We start from the raw sequence: 23,402 nt of genomic DNA, 5'->3' as shown, positions 1-23,402 counted from the left end.
CAAGAGGCTGGGCAAGGGAGCAAGACGGGGCGGGAAGACCGGACACAGACATGTCCCTTCTCATCTCCCACAGGCATCTGCAGGTAACAAGGGCTCAGGGTCTTCCTGCGTGTCTGGGATACTTGACACTGGGGACATCCCTGAAAGGGTGTGTTGAAAAACACCTGCTCATCATTATAAGTGGGGTCACATCCCTGTCACTCCAAAGCTGGGGTGGGACCCTCATGGAAGCCCCCTCTTCAGGGGCAAAGCTCCTCTGGGGGAGTCTGATATCCCTGCAGTAGGTGCTTCTCTGCCACAGGATCAAAACTGGGACCAAGGCTCTTAAAGAGTGGGCGTTGGGTGTGTGGGAGCAAATTTTCCCTGTTTACTTCAAGCTTCTCCTTTAGGCCACATTATATGAGAAGCCCTTTTTAAAAAGCCCTGGGTCAAAAGAAGTCATTGTTTTATCTTCCAGTTATCTGCAGGTAGACCAATCCCAGCAAGTGGTTTCCCCGTCAAGCAACACTCTCTTGGGCAGCTTTTCTCTGGGCTATCAACCACAGGAAGAAATTAGGCAATATATATTTATCTCCGCTGGGTCCCCATCCAGACCAATGAAATTAGTTTCTAGGGCTTGGGGCTGGGCTCAGAGGTGATTCTCAAATGCCACCAAGGATGACCACCAGTGTTTTAGACCTGTGCCGTCCAGGATGGTAGCCACTAGCCACATGTGGCTATTTGAATGACAATCCGAAATAAATAAAATGAGAAATTCAGTTTCTCAGTTCCACCAGCCACATTTCAAATGACCAATAGACATGTGTGGCTTGTGGTTACTGTAATGGACAGGGCAGGACATTTCTACCATTGCAGAAAGTTCAACTGACACGCTTCCCTAGATCTTTCCCCGTTTGTGTGTTAGCACTATAAACTGATATCACATGACTTCAAGCAAACATTACTGGTAAGGACCGTCTGCTGTGCCTAAAAATCAAATAAGGCCTGATGACACCCTCTTGTCCTCCACCACCAAAGAAACTGTTTTGATTTGTCCAAGCTTCTCCTGCACAGACCTCAAATTTTAAGAAGTAACTATTTTTAGTTTGGGCTGTTTATTTTGGCTGTTTAAGAGTCTCCTCTGACTGCGGTGGTGAGAAGCTGCTCTCAAACGAGGGTCCTTTGCAAAAACTGAGCGTGGATGGAAATACACAACACACACACTCATGCACGCACACACTCACATGGGCTCTGCCCAGTGCCCACCCTGCCTCTCGTCAACCCCGCCTCCTCAGGGATATGAGCAGATGAAGCTCTGTCTGTCACTGTTCTGTGCATGGGGAGCAAACAGGGATCCCACCCTGGGCCCTCCCCTAGCACACCAGACAGCCGGTGAGGCAAGTCCCAAGTCCCCAGAAGGTGCCACTCCCTGCCAGGGCTCAGCCTTCAGGCGCTTCAGCCAAGGGCTCCTTCCTTACAGAGCCCAGATTTTTTCTCAGCTGCTCCCTTCACCCTGCCCCTCTCAGGCATCTCCAGAGCTGCTCCTCCCCATTCCGACCCACTCATCATAAGGTTCACCCTGGGGGCTGATACAGCCTAAAAGGTTTTTCACTGAGCAGCGGAGAGTTCAGAAGGAAGCCCTACACATGGCAGAGCCCCCCAGCTTTGGTGCTAGTCCCCTACTGGGCTCCCCACGGCCAAGTCTGCCACTGGTTGGGTAGAATACCACCATGGCCATGGTTAGGATGGCTCAGGCTCAGAAAGATGAATGCCTTTCTCTTCCTCTCCTTCCTCTCTTTTTTCCACAGCCCCAGGGTGCTGTTTTGGAAACTGTCATAAGATTTCAGCATCAACTCTGCTCTTGGACCTCCTCCACCCTGTCACCTGCTGCCCTCTTCACTCTGCAGTGCCCTGAGTAGCAGATCCTCAGCATGGCCACCTCCAGGAGGTGCTGACTTCTAAACTCTTGAAGGTGGACCTCCCTGGCCGGAACCTCTATCTGCCCTCCACCCCCACCACATAATGCAGATCCTACTGCCGTTCGTCTTTCCACCAACAGCGCCTCATCCCCTCCATCAGAGCATCTTAGTCCAGCTCCTGGGCCATTTACCTCCCACCATCTCTCACAGCCTCCACAGCCAGCCTCAGTCCTATCACCTCCCCTTTAGATTACTACAGTGACCTCCTGACTGCTCCCCCGGGTCAGCCCTTATGTCCCCTACAGCTTCTTCTCAACACAGCAGCCAGAGTGGTTCTTTGACAACTAAAATCTGACCACACTTAAACCTACAAAAGGGTACTTATCTCTCTCAGAATAAAACCCAAGATTGTAGCTGTCCTTCAAGCTCCTAGATGATCTGACCCCCATTCCTTGTCTCTCATCTCATCTCTACTACTCTCTGTTCCAGATCCAAGGGCCTCCTTTTAGTTCTCAAACACATCCAACACCCCTCCGCCCCACCACAGGGCCTTTGCACATGCACTTCCTACTCCTAACAACACTCTGCCCCCAACACCTACATGGCTCACTAGCCTGCTGTACTCAAATCTCTGCTCCAATGGCATCTTGACACCACCCTCTCATTCTCTTCCATTCTTGGGCCTTAACATGTTTTATTTTTCTTCATGGTACATATTTGTCATACCTGTCATGTTATAGATTTACTTATTGTCTGTTTCCCCCACAATTTTCTTCTTGCTGTATCTCTAGCAATAAAAATCATACCTGAAACATGGGAGGTACTTAGCAAGTATTTGAGGAATGAATGAATGACTGATTCCCTACTTTTAGTTCTTCTCCTCCTGCCCCTCCTCTCCAGATAACATTTTTAGAAGCAGGACTTCAGTCCTTCCACTGTTCTGTTTAGAAACTTTCAGTGACTTTTCACTGCCTGCTCCATAAAGTTTAAACACACCCTGAGCCTGTTTTGCACTTCCTGCTCTGTGCCCCTCCTATGGTACGCTGCCCCACATATCTGTTCTCCTTTATAGCTCCAGTCACCGCCTCCCTTTCCTTGAGGCAGGTTGCACCACCTCCATGGAGCCTTCCCTGACCATCCCACCCAGAGATGCCCTCTCCTTTCCATGATATATCTCTTCCTTTCCGCAGTCTGGCATACTCATCATGTCTACCTGGTGTCTGAGTTATTTCTCTGCTTTTCAGGACTGTAGCTCCTTGAGGGCAGAAGCCACAATTTGTCGTTTCCATGTTTGTAACCCCCTGAGGTGCCACATGTACACGCAGTGGGCACCCCATGCATGTTGAACAAGCTCTTGGTCCCACCCCAGTGATGGCTCTGCCTGCTTGATACTCACGTCGATCTCACTGAGGATAACATCGATGATGCTGCCGATGACAATCAGGAAGTCGAACACATTCCAAGGGTCTCCGAAATAGCCCTGGGAAGGAAAGAGACCAAGGGGGTGAGCTCTGAGAGGAAGGTGCCCTGGTGGCCAGCAGAGGGCAGCAGTCTCACCTGAGATGGCACAGAGAGGCTGGGGGAGATCAACTCCTGGCACCCTGCCTCACTTCTAGCAGGTGCTGCAGCAGCCCCATCCCATTCTCCTCTTCCCTTAGCTCTTTAGTTCCCTTCCTTAGCAGCATGAAGTGGCAGGAGGGAAAGGGGAGACTTGCTGGGAACTCAGGACTTGGGTCCTGGGAGAGATGGAGGATTCTTTCATCCCCTGAACCCCACATAACATCCTGTCTGGGGCTCGACAGTGCAGAACTGACAGGGCTGGGAATCCTAGGCACAGACTTGGGAAGCAGAGAAACTGAGCAAGATATTCCCCCTGGTGCTGGGCCTATTCTTCAGAAGCGTAAGGGAGGGTAGGAATGTAAGGTAGTCTCAAACAAGGGGGCAGGGAAAAGGTGCTGGCATCTTTCCATCAGCAGTCAATTCCAGCTGCCGGAAATTCTGCCTGCCCTGTACTTGAAGGTGGTGAGCAGGCAGGGAGCAGAAGTGGTAAGATGAGGGAATCTGGGCAGGTGTTCCATGAGCAGGCTCATCCACCAAGCACCAGCTGCTTATCTGGGCCTGTAGCCCCGGCACTCACCCTGGCCTTGAAGGCCATGAGCTTGAGAATCATCTCCAGGGTGAAGATGATGGTGAAGGCCACATTGAGGATGTCGGAGATGTGGTTCATTTCCTCGGACTGGTTGTAGTGCTGTGGAGGGGACATAGGAGAGGTGGGCTTGTCCATCCTGCAGACTGCATTCCCAGAGCCCTACTCTTCCTGGAAAGCTTTCAACCCTTCTTTGAACCCCTGCCCATTTTGTTTTAGCCTAGAGAACTAGGAGCTTGCTTTAGTAGTCCCTTGAATTCCACCAAATATTACGGACAACCCCACCACCACCACCACAAAAGAGGTAATACGAGGAGGGGAATGAGCCTCTGATCACAAGTCCTGTCCAGAGCTCATTTACATGTCTGTTCTGGGATGACCAAGATGGGAGGTCATCTAGGCAGGGCTCTGTGGCAGGTTCCACCTAGTCAACTGGGCACAAGACTGTCTTTATATACTTGTTATTATCTCTGGTTCCTGGTGGGGAAATTGAGCTTACCAACCTTACTATATTGCCTGCTACCCCCAATGATGGTGAGGCAGTTAAAATAAGTAATATTGGCCCCCTTGACTCACCACTATGACCCTTGTTAAACCTATTTCCTTGTAAAGTTTCCCTGGAAGCTCTTAGCCTTTGTTTAGAAAGCTAATGAAATCCTACCTTTTCATAAAACCCTTCCAGGTAGTTCAGAAGGACCTATGGCTTTCCCCACACATCTTGGCAGAAGTGTCTGATTCTGCTGCCTGACTTGGCCCCAAGCACAGCCATTGCTCACAATCCTCTGTGCAATCAGGGCCTACTGGCCTGGTGATTCTCTTTCCATATTCTCATGACCTGGCAATGTGTGGTCTTATCATTGGGTGTGTCTTGGGCTCTTAAGGACAGGGAGCCTAATTGTGCAATTCTGTTTATATAGGGCGTAAGGAATCAGATGCTTAATTAAGGCTTGATAATGATGCTGCTGATTATGATATTATCTATAAAGGGCGCTCAACTCCTAAGAGAGACACCTGTGAATACTTAACCCATTTTTCTTGAGGCCAGAGCCAAGATTCCAGCCAACTCAACCATCCAGATTTGTAGCACTAGAAGAAGCACAAAGAGAACACTTTCTACTTCCTACACTCCCTTCTCCTTCAGTGGTAGCCATCTGTTTGCAGAGTTATCACACTATTTGTCTGCTAAATTACCTCCAGGATAAACCACAATTGCCACGGTGACAAAGTCGACTTCTCTTCTGTGTCCTGTGCAGCACCTGACTGATGCGGTGCACTGGAGATGTCTACAGGGGCACTGGGGAACCTTCCTACTCCCCTGCCATACCCAGGTGCCAGGCCCAGTCTGATTGGACACTAGTCTTCTGGGGTCCCTTACCTGCATGCCCAGGCAGATGGTGTTGAGCATGATGAGGGCAAACATCAGGTATTCAAAGTAAGAGGAAGTGACGAGGTACCACACCTTGTACTGGTATGGGTTTTGGGGGATGTAGCACCTCAATGGGCGGGCCTTCAGGGCATACTGCACACATTGGCGCTGTCACACACACAACAGGACAGGTCAACACCAAGAGGCTGCTCTTTCCCTTCCTTCTCTATGGCCTCCTCTGTGGGCTTGAGGGACCCTGAATTCTGGGCAAGTCGAGAGCAGCCGTGGCCAGAAGCTACGGCTGAGGGACTCTGTACTATTTAAGGGAACGACACCAGTGAGTCCTTGGGTTCCCCTTGAGTTATCATAGGCCATTCCAACCATGGCTTTAGACCAGGGGCTTGAAGGGTATTCCTTTCTCTGGGTATCACTGGGGTTCTATGAGAAGACCCCCCCACATACTCTACCAACTTGTATTGTGTCAGGTTGGAGATGGGGTGGGGTGCATACAGGATGAGGCTTGGCATCAGATACAGGTTCTGGGGTCACACTAGGACTCGCTTTGCGAACTAGATCTGGGGCTGGGGCCAGCAGGAGGCCGCTGGGGCTCTTCCCTCCCTCTTCAGCAGGTGGCCCCGGCACCTGGTTCTTGTCCAGCTCACAGTTCTTATACTCGGTCTCCCCCTGTTCCTGGAAGGTGACGATGACGAAGCCCACAAAGATATTCATCATGAAAAAGGCAATGAGGATGATGTAGATGATGAAGAAAATGGCCATCTCCACTCGGTTGTTGTAGATAGGGCCCACGTCCTCCTTGTTAGAGTCTATGGCCTTGTACAGCAGCCTTAGGGTGGGCAGAAAAGAGAGGACGGTTTGGACTGGGGCCATGAGGCAGAGAGCTTTCTGAACAGTCAAGGGATGGAGGTGAAGTCAGGGCTAGGCCAGAGAAGGCGGGACCCCATTGTGGAATGGCTCTGCCTTTCCATGGACAGTGAACAGACAGTGCCTCCTCTGACCCGAATCAGTCAGAAGAGCTCCCTTATAGGCAGAGCGGCAGGCGCCTACGAGGAGACTGGATATGTCTGTCAGAGCACCCTCGTCAGGACTGCTTTGGACTGACCAGTTGGCACCCCAGTCCTATAAGCCGCTAGAGAGTCAGGGCAGTGTACCAAGCTCCTGCTCTGGGCCTGCAGAAGGGCCAGCAGGCTCCCTGGCACCACCCTGACCGTGCCGTCTGGGATCCAGGCCCCACTCTCACTCACTGCGGCCATCCCTCAAAGGTGGAGATGGTGAAGAGAGACATCATGGCTGAGAGCACATTGTCGAAGTGGAAGTCGTTGTGCACCCACTCGCGGTGATGAAGCTCTATCTGTGTGGGGTCCCCATCCTTGTACTCGTAGTAGTAGCCCCTGAGGCAGGGAGGCCCAGTCACTGCACAGGGTGTGATGGGGCTGCCTCCGCCCCACCACATCCTCTGGACCTGGGGTGCTGAGTGTGCAGGAGAAATGAAGGTCCAGATCTGGGACCAGATGGCACCCTGCTGGGCAAGCCCAAGCTTCTGTGAATACCCCTCCTGTACCTAATGGCCCAGGGCTCCCAGTTGCCAGCCTGAAGGGCCCCTGCCTGGTGCCCCTCCCACCGTGCACCCCCAGCCAGCAGAGCATGGCACACCTGCATTCCTCTTCTGTCATCTTGGATAAGTCAGTGCAGCTGTAGAACTTCCCCTGCAGCCAGGAGGAGGGAGCGTTGTGTTGTCATGGAAACAGGATAGAAAATTGGGCCATGGAAGTGAATGGTGGAAGAAGAAGAGAAAATGGGGCATCGAGAGAAATGGAGCCCACCCTTTCCTGTCAGAGAGCTGGCCTTCTCCTTAGGGCAGGGCCCTGAATAGTCCCTGTCCTTCACCAACATCCATTCACATGGCTCCCCATGGGCTTCTCCCTGGCCTAGGTGCTGCCAAGTGTGAGAACACAGTGCCCTAAGTGGGCAATTGCTGAGCACCCCAGGCTGGGCAGAGGAGATGGAGGTATGAACACAGCTGGGCCCTGCCCCTCCCTTGGGGAGCTATGCCTCTGGCACCCCCAGCTCCCCTGTTGCTGCAGAAGGCCTTCTTGGGGGCTCCCTGTGACAAATCAGAGGGTTACCCACCTCCCACCTTCCTCCTCTTGCCAGCCCTGTGCCCTCGGGGCTGAAGTGGGCATGGGAGCTGCAGAAGTGGAGCCCAGCTAGGTGCTGCCGACCCAACTTGTCTCAGAATGGAGCAGGGGTCCCAGCGTCCCCCACCCAGGCCTGAGCAGGCGGGCTCTGTGCCCCCCGTACTGAGTGCAGCCAGAGCTCTTGCTCTTTGTATCTGTGCCTCATACTGGATACCTGCAAAAGACTGGGTGTGAACAAAGGAGTCGATTGCTAGGTCTCAATGTAGCTAAAATAGATGTGAAATTCATAGATTTTGGTCCTGTTTCAGGCCCAGAGAGGGAAACTGCCGTAGACCAATGACACAAGACCAACTGAAGGCACAGCTATCCCTTTCCCCCGTTTACCCCACACAGGATTGTGTTGTTCCTACCACAACCCCTTTTTATGGCTGCTGAAGCAGCAGATGAAGGCGGGGGTGGGCAATGCCAGGGAGAAGCAGGCAGTGGACACAGTTGCCACAGGGCAGGGTGGGCACCTGACACCAAACAACCGATTTAATGTGGAATGCAAAGCTAGACTCTTTGCTAGACCATGGAATGCAAGTGACAAGTATGCACAGGGTAAAATGTGATGTTAAATGCCGGTTGTAACCGATGTGTTCCTGTGACCAGCAGAGGCAGGAACTGGGGCTCTTCTGATGCGAGTCTAAAGGAGAGAGGGGATCAGGGTGCTGAAAGGCAACTGCTCTTGCCTGGAAGGGACATGGACCTGAAAGAAAGGCAGCTCCTCATTCATTCCTGCAGGAAGAGTGTCTGGTGGCCTCCTGGGTACAAGGCCCCAGGCTAAGTGCCAAGCTAAGGGATGAGGCAGTCACAGACTCTACCCTTATAGGGTTTCCAGAAACCCAAGCCTGGTAGAGGAGGAGGCTGGGTGATGGGGTGTGTATAGCCCTTAACTGGGCCAGGTGGAGAAGGTCATAGGCAGCTGGCAGAGTGGCCGGACTACTCTAAGGACTACCCCTCAAGGATCTGTCCTCCTAAAGGTCCTCAGGGAACCCCACCTTGACTGCTTTCCCCAAAACCTGTCCCTTAAGGTAGGGTTTTTTGTTTTTGTTTTTGTTTGTTTGTTTGTTTTTTGAGACAGAGTCTCATTATGTTGCCCTCGGTAGACTGCCGTGGCGTCACAGCTCACCGCAACCTCAAACTCTTGAGCTTAAGCGATTCTCTTGCCTAGGTCTCCTAAGTAGCTGGGACTGCAGGCGGCCGCCACAACGTCCAGCTATTTTTTGCTGCAGTTGTCATTGTTGTTTAGCTGGCCCGGGTTGGGTTTGAATCCCCCAGCCTCGGTGTACGTGGCTGGTGCCGTAACCACTGTGCCATTGGCACCGAGCCATTAAGGGAGGGTTGGCTGTGACTTCCTAAGCCCTAGCAGAGGCTCTGATCCATATATACAGAAAAAGTTCCATATGTATTTGTTGCATGAATGAATGACTGTAAGATGATGCCATTGCATGTCTAAGACTAAGGTTACATCATGATGACTTTAAATGACCATGATTTGATGGCAGGAGCAAGCATGTACCAAGGGCGTTGCTGATACATTCAGGTATCAATTTCTGAAGATGATCTCAGAGCCAGAGGCATCTGGAAATCAGAGCTCTGTGGGAGGTGAACCTTCATAGGGCTGAGTCCCAGAGAGGAAATTGAATGGCTGTGTTCTCCCAGGAAAGCGGGAACACAATAAGGTTGGCTCCAGAAGTGACATGATGGACTCCCACCCTTAGAAGCTCCTGGTGGATGTGGATGATGTCAGGTTACCAGCTGGGAACATGGGCTGCAGAAGCCCAGCTGCACAGAAGGGGTGGAGGTGGTAGGGCTGGGCTGGGTGTGTGTTTTAGACAGGCCTGGTGGGACAGGAAGAACTGGGCAAGGTGATCAGGGGAGGGATGACAGCAGAGCCAAAGTGGCCAGGGATGACATTACCTAAGAAATCAGATCTAGATTAGCTGTATCTTAGCCTCAAAACCCTCTGTTTTCAAGGACCTGCTGTTTTTATCACTTGGGGCTCCTTTTGCTTAGAGAAGGGGAAATCGATGGCTTTCACCTTGGCTTGAGAGCTGGCCCAAGGGCTGGGGAAGTAAGGGGAAGCTGTTTGCACAGGTAGGGCCTCACCTTGAAGAGCTGGACGCCGATGCAAGCAAACATGAATTGCAGAAGGGTGGTGACCAGCACGATGTTCCCGATAGTGCTGATGGCCACGAACATGCACTGCACCACGTGCTGGGGACAGAGGGGATGATGGGGGCTGGATGTGCACTAGCCTAGGGAACCCCCAAAGTGCAAGACTTGCTGCCTCCCAGGGAGTTAAAGGCAGAGAGAGGCTGGTGAGGAAGCATTGCACCCCCAGCCTTGTGCCTACTCCCTGTTTAGCCAAGGAGATGAGACAGGTGTCCCGGCAATGGCTGGGCTGATGTTTCTGGAGTCACGCCCTGCATTCTCTCTCTTCTCTCTCCCTGGGCTCCTCCCAGACTCCCTCTCACCTTCAGCCCCTTGGCTCTGTTGATGGCTCGTAGGGGTCGGAGCACCCTCAGCACCCTCAGAATCTTCACCACAGAGATGGCGCTGGACCTGGGGGAGGGAGGAGAGGTGTGGGGCTGAGGGCGGCCTGCTCCAGCCAGACAGGTCTGCCGTGGAACCCGGCTCCTGCCACCTGCTCTTCACCTTGCCTTCTTGTCCCTTTCCTCCAGCTGTGCATGTGCAGCTTACCCCTGGCTAAAGCCATCCCTCAGACCAGGCCACTGCTCTCATTCATGCTTCCTGTAGCAGAAAATGAGCTTCTGTGGGTGGCTTGAGACCCTGTCCCTCCCATCAAACAGACATTGACCTAAATCCAGGGGATATGTAGCTCACAGGGCAAAGTGGGGGACCCCGCCCACCTCTCTGCATACCCGCTGGTCTCCAGGATAAAGCCATGCCCACTTCACATGTCACTTTATTCCCACAGGTGACAGCTCAAGGATTCCCCCACCCTCATCAGCGGCCCCAAGAGACCCTTCTCTCATGACATGGTGCCCACTCTGAGGCCCTGGCACTGCTCACTCAAGTCCCATGGAGATGAGGGACACGGCCACCACCAGTAGGTCCAGCATGTTGAAGTAGTTGCGACAGAAGGAGCCCTTGTGCAGGAATGCTCCATAGGTAGTCATCTGGGGAGAGAGACAGCACCCCAGGTAGGGAGGGGCTCAAGGAACAGGCCTGTCCCCGTCCATCAAGGGCTTCTCATTCTGGTCAGCTCAGGAAGAGCACCTATTGAGGCGTGTTGCCTGCCTGAAGATTTCTCTATCACAGCTCCTTGCTGTGGCCTAAGTGCATTTCTCCTTTCTCTGTTCAAGGATACTGAAGCGTGGGGATTTCTCCCTGGCAGCTGGGCCACCTACTCTCAGAATGTAGATCTCTTTCTTCACATGCCATACAGAGCTCTGGGTCTCTTCACCCATGAAGCCACAGAGCTCCCCTTTCCTGTGGGACCTCCTCCCTAGAAAGCTTGTTGGAAATCTCCTCTGCCTGGGGGTTGCTGAGTCAGGCTGAACACCCGCACCAGGCTCCAGGATTCACCAGGCTCCAGCTCCTCTACCCTCTCTCTGTGTCTCCAGTAGCCTGCCTTCAGAGTCTTTGATACACGTATTCTGTGATGATCCGCTAAGCCCTTTGCACACACTGTGCCTTTAAAGTTTGATAGAGTTAAAGCCTTTTCTGGCATTCAGGGCCCTGAATGATTTTATCTCAATTTGCTTTCCCAGCCACGGCAAACAGGCTCCCCCACATATGTAATTTATCTCAGACCAAAGGGGCCATCTTCTGTCTTACATTGTATTTGCTACTGTCTGTCCCCCTAGCCTGCTCTGGCTACCTGTCCCTGATGAGGTCCTGTCCAACTTCAAGGTCTTCAACTAATGCCTCTAACTCCACAAAGTCCTTCTGAATCTTGGGGAGACCACAGTCTCCCCCTGCTCAGCTCCTTCAACAGCTGAGGCCTTGAGCTAAGGGACTCTCCCAGTTTCATCCTGCAGCCTCTCTGGGCCTATTCTTTGGACTCGGTCACCCTCTCCTCTCCTTGTTTGTGAATCTGCAGGCTGAGGCTATTGGGTTTCAGTCACAGATGGGTCCTCCCTCTGTCTCCAAAGCCTACTGCCCCCTTTGATGGATTCCACCACCCCCTTGCATCAAGATGGGCAAGGAGTGAGGTAAGATAGGCCTGATAGGGCAGAGCTGCCAGAGGCCAGCTTAGGGCAGTGAGAACTTCTCTGAAACTCCTGGAGGGAAAAGCCTTTCTAGTCACTGGTGACAGTAGGCTGGGAACAAAGTACAGTTCCCCAGGTCTATTCTTAAGTCAACTCTGCTTTCTGTGTTTATGAAAAATGCTGAAGGCTTTAGAGACAAGGGCTGTACCCTGCTGAGAGGGGCTGGCCACAGGTTCACCATGACCTCTCTAGTGAGCCACCCAGACACCCACAGTCCTGCTCACCGAAACTGATAAGCTGGAACCCTGTCCTGCCTTCTGGGTCCTATGAGTCTGTCCTGCTTCTTCTGCTTCTTCCTCTTGCCACTGCAGCCTCACCCCTGAGTGAGCTCTGTGTGTAAGCTGGAGCCACAGCAGGGAAGCCCCATGCCCAGAGCTGTCCCACAGCCTTCACTCACCTTGAGGACAATCTCCACAGTGAAGACCGAGGTGAACCCAATGTCAAAATGCTTGAGGATCTAGGGATGGGGCAGGGCAGGGAGCAGACGGTGAGAGGAAGAGAGAGAGGGCAGCGACATCACTGTCATCACGAGCGTGACTTCATCACCAGCATCACCAGCAGGCATTGGGAACCCGTCTACCCCCTGGCTGAGCCAGCACTGTTCAGAGGGAGTGGAGAGGACAGTCCTGGCCCCAAGGAATTAAACTCTAAGGAACTCTGGAGCTTATAGCCACAGGGTCTTATAGCCGAACTCTGAGCACTAGAGTGAGGTTTGGAGGTGGCTGAGACTGGAGGGCGGCAGGAGTGCTGAGTGGCACATAGGATATGGTTGCCATCACCTGATTCCTCATGGAATCCGCCCGGATGGGGTCCTCGGCAGCCAGAGCAGCACTGCTGAGCATGATGAAGAGCAGGATGAAGTTGGTGAACCAGGTGGCATTGACAATGCGATGACACAGGACGCGGATCCTGGTGGGGCAGGGTGGGGGGTGGGAGAGGTGTGAGCAGCTGAGTGTTCAGGCCACACCACCCTCCTGCAGAGGGACGCTGGGTCCACCCCCTACCTACCCCCAGGTCAGTGGAGCAGCATAGCCTTGCACTTGTAGAGCCCTCTGGCTAGACATGCAGGGGGCCTCATCCCCCTCATTCAGCCGCCTTAGTCCCAACCCCCAACTAAGCCCCTCCCCCACCTGCCTGGTACCCCAATGTACCACTACCCTGAGGCTTCCCACCCAAATAATGAGACAGGCTGTTCTCTGTCTGTGAGGTGGGCAGATGAAACTCCATGAAGACTACAGGTCTGTGTATATTTTAAAGGTGTAAAATGATGACGCTGATAAATGAAGCCTTTACCACTCTCATCCCCTGGCCCTGTTTTAAAACTGTTCTCAGGAAGGAACCAACACATGCGGCCCCTCTTAGATGTAAGTAAGGTTAAACATTACTTCTCCCAGAGACACCAGCATTTTAAACAGGGCGCAAGATCTTAAGCTAAAAGAAAGAGTTTCTCATGGAGTAATCGCAGCCATGGAGATTCAGAAGGTCTTTTGAGAGCAGGGAAGCAGATCTCTCTGGGAGCCTCCGCAATCACCCCACACAGCAGCCAAGCGACCACCCACTTATTGGTGGGGCTGAAGATGAAGAAGGAGCTGGCTTCAGGAATGGGCACTGCCTTCTCTTTCAGTTGTAGCTCTGCCAGGGGGCGTGGTCGTGGGCTCAGTGGGATCTCAGGCTCATCTTCCTCATCGTCCCCTGTGGAGGGAGGGGGAGAAGTGTAGAGTTGTCTTCCGGTACTTTGCTATGCCCCTGTCTTCCGTGCCCTGAGCCCTCCTGGGCACCCCTGCAGCAGCCAGCTAGCAAAGGAGGAATCAGGCCAAAGTGGGACACTAGGGCAGAGTCTCCCTTTCTTTGAAGCAAGAGGGTTTGAGCTATCAGGAGTAGATGAGGCAGGCCCAGAATCTTCTGGAAGCAGGGCTAGGAGCAAGTCAAAGGAGCCTTTCAGCTGTATCTTCTCTGTCAAGGCTGGATCCACACTGCCTCGACTATTCATAGGCCAGGGTGCGGGTGGGCGACCTGTTTCAGATGAGGAGATTTGCTTCTAGTCCTGGCTCTGCCCTAACTTGCTCTGCAGTGCTGGACAGGTCTGTGCCCTTCCTAAGCTTTGGCTTCCCAATTTGCGAAACTAATGTGGCAGGGGTGGTGGGGGGGCGGGTTGTGGAAATAAATAGACTCTGAGGTCCTCTTCTGGGCTAGGATTCTGAAAATAATAATTGCAGACAGAAACTGCCAGCATGGAAAAAAAGCAATCGATATATTCTGAGCTTCAGCCAGTCCCCAGGACTGTGGCAGATGTAGGGGTGGGGGTGGACGAGGAGACAGACATCCCAGGCATATTCACTGGGTCTCATGGCCTCTCAAGGGGCTGAGTACCAGGATGAGAGAATTCAGTGATCAGACTGGGGCATGGTCTGAAGTTGGGGTTTCTCTTGGTTCCCTCCCCTGACACTTGTCTCTTCCCTGCCCTTGTCGTCCCCTGGCAGAGGGCCTCAAGGAAGCCAAAAGCAAATGTATTTCACTCATTCCATCATGGGACTCATCATGAGCCATCACCTAGGGGTCCTCAAATCCACCCAAATCACAGTCTAATTTTCCTGTTCCCCTGAGAAGTGAGAACACTTTCTTCTTCCTATGTCCTAACTTGACACTTCCTGTCTTGTCCAGGCTGCCACAGACCCCAGAGACACATTTCATGCTTAATTGCAGACTGTTACTTCTTAGAATTAGCATATTTGCATCCTTTCTTCCCCTTAATTCTTGTTTTCTTTGTCTATGGCCATTTTGTTAAATTTGCTGTGTTTATCTTGTGTTATAAGCCATTGCAAATTATCTTTAGAAAGAAGCAAGATATAAACACAGCTAGCCCCCTTGGTAAGACCCTTCTCCCAGTGGCCCAGGCCCCCTGGCCTCTGCTCTCTCCCTCCTCTCTTCTTTCCAGCCTCTTCCCTTTCTCTGACCTAGGATTTCCTATGTGAACCAACCTCTCATGCATCAGCCACTCCCATCTAAAGGAAGATCGTTATTAGATGAAACAGCTCAACGTGAAAACACATTCACTCCTTGTAGATGTTTGGAGAATATTAGTTTATACTAATACCAGCTCCATTCTCCCCACACTTTGCAAAATCTTTTCATACATTCATTCATTTTACTTATTGAGTGCCTGCTCTGTGCCAAATACTGTGCCATGTAGACCACAAAAAGTTCCCTTCAAGCTTAGAGTCACTGGGGTAAACAGATGCTAATTAGCCGATTCCACAAATAGAGGTAAAATTGCCCCAGTGACCCAGTGCTCCATAGGACCCATGAGTGAGCTAAGAACTAACTCTTGGGCTTTAGGGCTCTTCCAGGTGGCCTTTTCAGATTATTCCAACCGGATTCTGCTTCCTCCATGTGAATTGGATTTCTACAGCAGTCACTGGTTATTTGCACTTACAAGATTTTTATAGTTCATCCACGGCTGTGTCTTACCCATGCTCCCTTCCATCCCACCCTCATCTCCTTCGTTTGGATTTTCCCACAATGCCGGTCATGGCTATATTCCTCCCTATATCAGTCCAGCCCCGATCCTGCTCACTGGATGGTGAGCATTCTGCCCCATCGCCACACAGATGGGCACACCCTCATTTGTGGTCCATTCTGGGTGATGGGCAGGAAAGACTTGTATATCTGTGAGTCCTCAGCACTGAAGCGCACAGCTGGCACTCAATAAATACTTGTTGAATTACATGAAATTAAAATGTGTGGATTTTTCCATTTGTGTATTGCAGGGAAAGGAAAGCTGACAGATGGCTTATTTGCAAGTCTAGATGCAGAAGGTATGTCTCCAGTGTCCTAATCCCCACATGGAGGGGTCCAGGTAGGGAATACACAAAAGGCTGCCCATGGGGAGAATTTAGCACCACAATACTCCTCCCTAGCACCCTGCTCAGACCAGCCTCAAGGATCCTCACCTGGGAAATCAGCTGAGGGGTAGGGATCCTTCACCTCATTGACATTAGATTCAAACTCATCGATTTTCAGCTGTAGGAAGCAACATAAGAAAAATAATGATTTTTTTAAAAGTTGTGGTTTCCATTTATTGAGCACATACTGGAAAATCAGGGCAGTTTTCAGCTCACTTAATCACCCCTCCATCATGAGGACAGGGAATATTATGATCATCCCCAGGTCCAGCAAGGTCAGACAACTTTCCTAAGTCCAGACCTCGGCCTATCTGAGTCTGTCTTCACTGTAACCCCTGCTTGATTCTCCAAAAGAGAATTGAGCTCCCCAGGCCAGGATCCTCAGCCCCTCTGGGACTCCGTTCCCTGACCCTTTGAACTACATTTCCCATCTTCAGGAATATTGAGCAGAGCCCAGCTGGAGCAAGCAGGGCTAAAAATGGCGGGAGCCAGTTTGGGCCTCTCAATGAAATAGTGGGTGTCAGCTGAGGAGACAACACCTTATTGCTCTGGGGTGGGAAGCTGGGACTTTAAGGAAATTCCAGACTGGGGTGTCTGTGCCTCTCAATACCAGATTCCTTGGAGGAGATGTACCCATTGACCTCCCTCCAACAGAATGGAGGGAGATGCCCTCCCCTGGCTGACAGCTGGGCGGATGACCACTCTCCTTCCTCCCCACCCTACTCCACTTGAACCCTGAGGCACTGGGCAAAGAAACTGTGAGGACTTTAAGAGTACCCCCCATCATATCTGCAAACCCCCCAATGAGGTGCTCACCTTGGCAGTGGTGGGGATGCCCTCCCCCTTGGGTTTCTGTTCCAGCTTCTTGGCCATCACGGACTTCTCCTCCTCTGATTTGTCTGGGAGACCCCTGAGTTGGAAAACCAAGGAAACCCAAACTGAAAGCCAAACAAGAGAGTTCTTGGGGATCTGTGCAGTGTAGCAACACCCTCGGGAGGATCCCACCAGGGGCTCCCCTTATGGAAGAAGGCGAAGGAGTGGCCTTGGACACAACAAAATAGGAAGGTCAGTAGGCCCAGGCAAGCACTTTCTCTATGATAAGAGGGCCTGGGCACAGAGTGGGCCTGTGGCTAAGTGTGGCTCACTGGTCAGCCACAGGTAACGTTTGTTGATAGTGAATGGGTGGAAAGTGGCCCTGCACCTGGTTTGTACAGCCTTCACAGAGGGGAAGCATGGTTTGCACAAGGTGGCTCCAGTTATTTGGAAGTGTCTGGAGTTCATTGCTAGTCTTCTTTTCTCTTTCTCTTCCCATTCCTTCAGGCAAGGGTGTGGGAAAAGGCAGGCCTTTGTCCAGAATGTAGTTATTCAAAGCACTGTCCTCTGACTGGCAGCCTTGGGGCCACTTGGGAGCCTGCTGGACCTGACCTTCAACCACACCCTGCCTCAGAACAACTGAAACAAAATGTGCATTTTAACTAGAACTCCAGATGATCCATTTCCAGTGAGAGTTTGAGAAATACTGTCTAGGAGACAAGAAGTCTGCTTCCCAGGCTACGAAGATGACTAACTCACAGGTAGGGAGGATTGGGAAAAAGCTGAGAAGTCAATGCCCACTTCACAGAAGAGGGGATGACTGAGCAAAGGGAAATGGCTCCCTTCCAGAAGCACAGTGACTCAGTGACGGGGTTGGGAGGAGAAGCTCCAGTATTCCTCCCCAGGAAAGCCTGGCCCAACCTGCCTGGCTCTAAAGGCATGCGTCCTGAGACCTGTCTGTCCAGAAGGCCAATCTGCCTCTCGTCCTGCCCGCAGAAACACCTCAGAGGATGTCAACGGTCCTCATATACTGATTGCAAGCGTCTGCCCACTGGGGCAGGTGTCATGGAATGGAGCCTCTGCTCTTAGGTCCCAGGGAGGCCCCCATGCAGAAGTGGGAGACCACAGCCACAGTCAGCCAAACACTCCAGGTCCCTCCCTTCTAATGACAATAGTACGCACTTGGACATCTTTCTGCGTTTTCTCTCCTCAGCCTTGGCCTTCTGGGCAGAAGTTAGGCTCTCTGCCTCAGCCAGGTTGTCCACAGCAATGGCCAGGAAGACGTTGAGAAGGATATCTGATGGGGGTCAGCTAAGGAGTCTTGGGTTGTGGGTAGAAGGGAAGCCTCTGGGGCAAGGGTCTTCGCTGTCTGCATGTGGGCAGGACTTAACCCCATTCCCTCGGTGGGGTAGTTGGGGCCTCTCCTGCCAGAACTACCCCACGGGAAGGTGTGGGTCCTAGGACACAGACGAAAGTCCTCAGGGAAGCCTGGCTGCAGAGAGCAGCCGTGATGGGGCCAGAATCCACTGTGGCCCTTGAATCCCATCCATTTCCTCCCCATAACTGATCCCAGCTCCTTTATGGGGGGGGGGCAAAGAAGCAAAGAAAGTGAGAAGGGCACTAGCCACCCATAAGCTCTAGGGACAATGGTGCCCTCCCTCCTCACTACCCATAATATCACACCAGTATCACTCAGGCATAGCATCTCTCTGGCCCTATCCACCAAACCCTCCCATCAGACCCTCTCATCTCTTGGCCCATCCTGTCTCAATCTTTTTGGTCCTAATGCTCAGACTGACCACCCCTGGCCACAAGGTCCTGGTTTCTCTTGGTCTGCCTCTGAACCTTTTCAGTAAGCTGTCCCACCATCTCACTGTGCCTTGGTAAAGCCCTGTTCTTTCTTCTAACCTACTCTAGGCTCACCAACCTTGATGGGATGGTAATCCTCCTACCTGTAACCAACCACCCTGGTGGTTCTCTAACCTTATTGGGAGAAGGAATTATCTTATAGCTATGCCAGCCTTTGTTATATCCTATCCCTGACCCCAGGAGCCTGGGAGCTCCCCTCTAGCCAGAGGGCCAGACTGCTTAGGAAGTGGGCACCTTTGACCCCCTCCCTAGCACTGTTATGCACTCTGCTCCCAGGGGATACAGTTGCCACAGACAAAAAGGATGATGAAGTAAATACACACAAGCATGCCAGGGTAGGACGGCCCTCCATATGCCATGATCCCGTTGTACATCATAGAGGTCCAGTCTTCACCTGTCAGGACCTAGGGGGAGAGGGAGGAGAGGGCATGGAGACATAGGGAGACAGGAGTCTTCTGTTGGGCCCACATGTCCAAAGGCCTCCTCCAGCTCTACAGTCCTCCCAGACCTTCCCTCTCTTCATTCCATGGGACAGGTGACCCTCATGTCCTCAACACTTCTCTTCCAATGATCTAAAAGTTTATAACGGTTCCCAGGGCCAATGAGTTGGATTGTGAGCTCACCACTCCCCTGTTCCATTTCTAATCCCAGGGCTTAATTGTACTGCACCCACACAGGGCTGTGTCATCCCGGCCTCTAGCAGGGGTGTGAAATGTCAAGTCCCTTGAAAGGCAAGATGCCTGACCAGCCAGCAAGGTGAATGGAAGAAAAGGGTAAAGCCACAGGGCCTCCTGAGGACCACACACTACCCCTCCTACTGGCACAGCAGGGTGGTGTCGCTCATGGGATACTGGCTATCCCAGAGAGGAACATTACCATGCTCTGCACTAAGAAGGCTCCTCTGGGAAGCCCGTGACTCCGAAGCCTCTTGCCAAGTCACAGCTCCCCTGGGTGGCTTCTTGGGGCTTTCCCAGCCTTGGGGAGGTAAGATTTCCCTTGTTTGACCCTGTCCTGAGATGTGAGCAGCACATGGGAGGTAAAGCATACTCGAGCTCCCAGCCACCCCAAACCCAGTCATTTGTTACCCGTTACCCTCCTGTGGGCCAGCGTTCTGCTAAACACCAGGGACAAAGACCAATCAGACAAACTGGGCACAGATCCAGCGGATGAGGCAGACCAGCGAGCATTACAATGGAGAGAAGCACAGGTGATAGGAAGCCTGGAGAAGGACGCTGACCTCAACCAGGAGATCAGAGAAGGCTTCCTGGAGGAGGTGATGCCCACCTTGATCTTGAAGAATGAGAAGCAGGATTGGCAAGCACATAGAGAACAGAACGTGTAGGCAGACTACCTGGAAGACGCTGATGAGGGCCTGGGGAAAGTTGTCGAAGTTGCTGCGCTGCACCTCCATGTCTTCAAAATCATACCTGCCCCCAAAAAGCTGCATGCCCAGGAGGGCAAAGATGACGATGAAGAGGAAGAGCAGCAGCAGCAGGGAGGCGATGGAGCGGATAGAGTTGAGCAGGGAGGCCACCAGGTTGCTCAGCGATGTCCAGTATCTGAAGGGAGAGAGACCACCAGGTGGGGAGGAGCCGGACCCCTCACACCTGTGCTCCTGAGGTGTGGAGGGCTCTGGGGAAGGCTCAGGACTGGTGGGGCACAGAGGGAGAGAGGGCAGCCCGGGGCTGAGGGCCTGGGATTCAATGCATGCCCACTGTCTCCCTTCTCCAGAGCACTTAGCATTTCACACTCATATGCAGGACTACGGCTTAGTGTCTAGTCCCACCACTAGGAGGAAAGCCCTGTGAGAGTAAGGCCCACTCTCCCTGGCACCCCTGCATGCCTTGTGCTCGGCACAGTGCCCAGCTTGCGCTAGCACACAATAAATACCTGCAAGTCAGCAAACATACGTCCCTTTCCCTCCCCACCTGATAGCCTTCTTCTTCCTGCTCACCTCTTCCTCTCTCATTGCCCACCCCTTTCCCTGCCTCTCTTCCTTTCCCTCCTTCTCTCTCCCAGTTTTCCCTTTTCTCTTCCTTTCTCTTTCCCATGGATCCCTCTCCCCTGCCCTGCCATAGATGATGGTGAGAGAAAAAACAGAGAAATGAGTTCAAAAGGGGGAAGTAATTCCTTTTCTGCAGACAGAGGTTGTTTCAAGGAGGGAGGGAAGTCCAGGGCAGGGGACCTGCACAGACCCCAGGCCAGGGAGATGGAGACGGGATGGGTGCAGACCAGACCAGGCAGCTTGGCCCAGGGTCCCAGCCCAGCCTTGCTCACTTGGTGATCTTGAAGATCCTCAGCAGGCGGATGCAGCGGAGCACGGAGATGCCCAGGGGTGTCATGGCACCCGACTCCACCAGCAGGATCTCCAGGAGGCCGCTGCACACCACGAAGCAGTCGAAGCGGTTGAAGAGGGACATGAAGTATTGGCGCAGGCCGAACCCATACATCTTCATCAGCATCTCGATGGTGAAGAGGGCCAGCAGCACCCGGTTGGCGATATCTGCAGGGTGGGCGGCACAGCTTCAGCCTTGGTCTCTTCCCTTCTCCTGCCTCTGAGCCTCAGCGCCACCCCCCTCCCCCGCCTCCCACTAAACCTCTGCCCAGGACACCCTCACCATGTGTCCAAGGCACTGTGGATGACTTTTTATCTTCAAACTCCAGTAAAACCTGGTGAATTTTGTCCACTGATATTTCTTCTTCCTCCTCCTCCTCCTCCTCCTCTTCTTCTTCTTCTTCTTCTAAGTCTTACTTTGTCACCCGGTTACAGTTATGGCCTCATAGTTCTCAGCAACCTCAGACTCTTGGGCTCAAGTGATTCTCTTACCTCAGCCTCCCAAGTAGCTGGGACTACAGGTGCCCCACCCAATGCCTGGCTATTTTTAGAAATGGGTTCTCGCTCTTACTCAGGTTGGTCTTGAACTCCTGACCTCAAGCGATCCACCCTCCTTGGCCTCCCAGAGTGCTAAGGTTACAGGCATGAGCCACCGCACCTGGCCTGTCCACCAATTTCTAACAAGCTAAACCACACCATAGTGAATGGAAGAAACTTTTATTACTTTTAATTCAGCTTAACCCCATTAGGCCCTGCCACCTTCTCATCACTGTGCACCTCCTCTGTCCTCGTGGAGAGGGATCCCTACATCTACATAAAATATATACATATCCCTCTGTAACCTCCTACCCCATTTCAGGAAACTCATTCTCAATGATCCTTTTCTTTCCTATACTATTTAACTTCATCCTTTCAGAGCGACCCTCCCACTACCATTATTTTTCTTTTTGGGGGGACATATTCTCACTCTGTTGCCCTGGCCCTGGGTAGAGTGCAGTGGCATTATCCTGAAATCCCTGGGTTCTAGCAGTCTCCTGCCCCAGCCCCCCAAGTGGCTAGGACTACAGGTGTACCACCAAACCTAGACAATTTTTCTATTTTTAGTAGAGACAGGGTCTTGTTCTTACTTAGGTGGGTCTTGAACTCCTGAGCTCAAGCAATCCTCCTGCATCAGCCTCCCAGAGGGTTAGGGTTACAGGTGTGAACCACCACACCCGGACTCCATTGCGGTTTTGGAAAGCCCAAGTCTCTCCCACGTTTCTTCCTCTTCTGTCCTAGCTCTCTCTCCCTTGTCATGACAAACTCCCGAGAGTTGGCTGTATTGTTCTCTTCACTTCTTCACATCCTGTGTGCCTATGTGCTCTTCAGCTGTCCCTGTCTGGATCCACTCTTATTACTCCACCAACACGACTCCCTCCAGGGGCATCAATCCATGTTGCCAAAGTCAGTGGACATTCTAGCCCCCCTTCTCCTGACCTCTCAGCCATTCTGGGCACTGTTGGCCATCCTACTTTTTCAAACATTCTCTGCCCTTGGCTTCTCTGGTACCATATCCTTCTGGATTTCCTCTCCTTCTCTGGGTCCTCCTATGCCTCCCTGAAGATGCATTCTTTACATCAGCAAGTGTAGGGTCTCCCACTTCCCCTTGCTTTCTTTCTATGTCTTGACCAAAGATCACAGAGTAACTTGACCACTACGTAACCTGGCCAGCTGCAGGTTTTCTCAGTAGGCTTGAACCCAAACTGGGTTGAAGATTCCCAGGTATCTAGGGTGTTGCCCAAAACCCTGAAAGAAACTGGCCCCAGCCCTAGGCCAAGATCCTTAAACCTCACATAAACCCCATTCCCTGACCCCTTGCTGTGGACGTACCTAGGTAGAATACACTTTTTCTTCCCCTGATCTCTGCAAGGATTGCTACAGCACTTTGTAAGTAAGTTCCCCTAAAATATAAATGCTTTGAACAGATCACGCTGGCATTGAGTGCTTCTTTCTTTGGAAGTCCCAAGGAATTTGGGGCCCTCCCTTGTGGGAACTCTCCTGACACTGCTTTTGGGGCAACTCTAGCCATTAGTTCAGTGGGACAAAATAGCAAGTCATTGAATGCTGGACATGAGATATTCACCTGAGTATACACTACCCCCAGTGATAATGTTATCTAAGACTATAGCTTTCATTTCCATCTCTGCCAAAGCTTCCCAGATTCGTATCTTCAACTTGGACCTTTCTGCTGAGTTCCAGATCTATTTTTCCATCTTCTTCCTTGGCATCTCTATTGGGAGGCCTCAAAGGCTCCTCAAATTCAACATGCCCAAGACCAAGTTGTTGGATACTGCCTATCCTCCCCCTTGTCAAAAATACCTTGTCATTGGCCATCTTTCCCATCTCAGTAAGTGGTACTACCATCCATTTATCTCATAGGTCATGAACCTCAAACCCTTCTCTTGGTGACCAGTATTCATATAGCTTCACTTTTGGTCACTGACAATGCATTGGCAGGAGTGTTTGGCATATTCAAGGGGTTCCCAAGAAGACTGGTTGCAATTAATGAATGAATGAACAAATAGATAAATTAATCTGATCTGTAGCTTTTTCCCCTATCTTCTTCCCAAAGAAAAAGACGATCTATTTATTTTCCTT

The 23,402-nt window shown here is 52.0% G+C and overlaps 1 protein-coding gene across 1 annotated transcript in view; it reads right to left on the bottom strand.

The window, feature by feature from the left end:
• CACNA1S (calcium voltage-gated channel subunit alpha1 S) overlaps window positions 1–23,402 on the bottom strand; it is a 68,353-nt gene that overhangs the window by 14,332 nt on the left and 30,619 nt on the right. Inside the window, exons 11-28 of the mRNA XM_053606750.1 lie at window positions 20,708–20,933; window positions 19,782–19,989; window positions 18,714–18,834; window positions 17,744–17,858; window positions 16,565–16,658; window positions 15,797–15,866; window positions 13,406–13,538; window positions 12,626–12,755; window positions 12,244–12,303; window positions 10,645–10,751; window positions 10,086–10,173; window positions 9,718–9,825; window positions 7,082–7,134; window positions 6,673–6,819; window positions 6,053–6,254; window positions 5,420–5,578; window positions 4,036–4,146; window positions 3,295–3,378 (exon numbers count right to left, since the gene is read on the bottom strand). Coding sequence (XP_053462725.1) covers window positions 3,295–3,378; window positions 4,036–4,146; window positions 5,420–5,578; window positions 6,053–6,254; window positions 6,673–6,819; window positions 7,082–7,134; window positions 9,718–9,825; window positions 10,086–10,173; window positions 10,645–10,751; window positions 12,244–12,303; window positions 12,626–12,755; window positions 13,406–13,538; window positions 15,797–15,866; window positions 16,565–16,658; window positions 17,744–17,858; window positions 18,714–18,834; window positions 19,782–19,989; window positions 20,708–20,933 — 2,216 coding nt within the window. The remainder of the gene's footprint in view (window positions 1–3,294; window positions 3,379–4,035; window positions 4,147–5,419; window positions 5,579–6,052; window positions 6,255–6,672; window positions 6,820–7,081; window positions 7,135–9,717; window positions 9,826–10,085; window positions 10,174–10,644; window positions 10,752–12,243; window positions 12,304–12,625; window positions 12,756–13,405; window positions 13,539–15,796; window positions 15,867–16,564; window positions 16,659–17,743; window positions 17,859–18,713; window positions 18,835–19,781; window positions 19,990–20,707; window positions 20,934–23,402) is intronic.

The sequence above is a fragment of the Nycticebus coucang genome, chromosome 10 (genome assembly GCF_027406575.1).
Source record: "Nycticebus coucang isolate mNycCou1 chromosome 10, mNycCou1.pri, whole genome shotgun sequence".
Taxonomy (NCBI): Eukaryota; Metazoa; Chordata; class Mammalia; order Primates; family Lorisidae; genus Nycticebus; species Nycticebus coucang.
The sequence above is the reverse complement of the archived record's forward strand: the minus strand, read 5'-3'. Positions and strand labels throughout refer to the sequence as shown.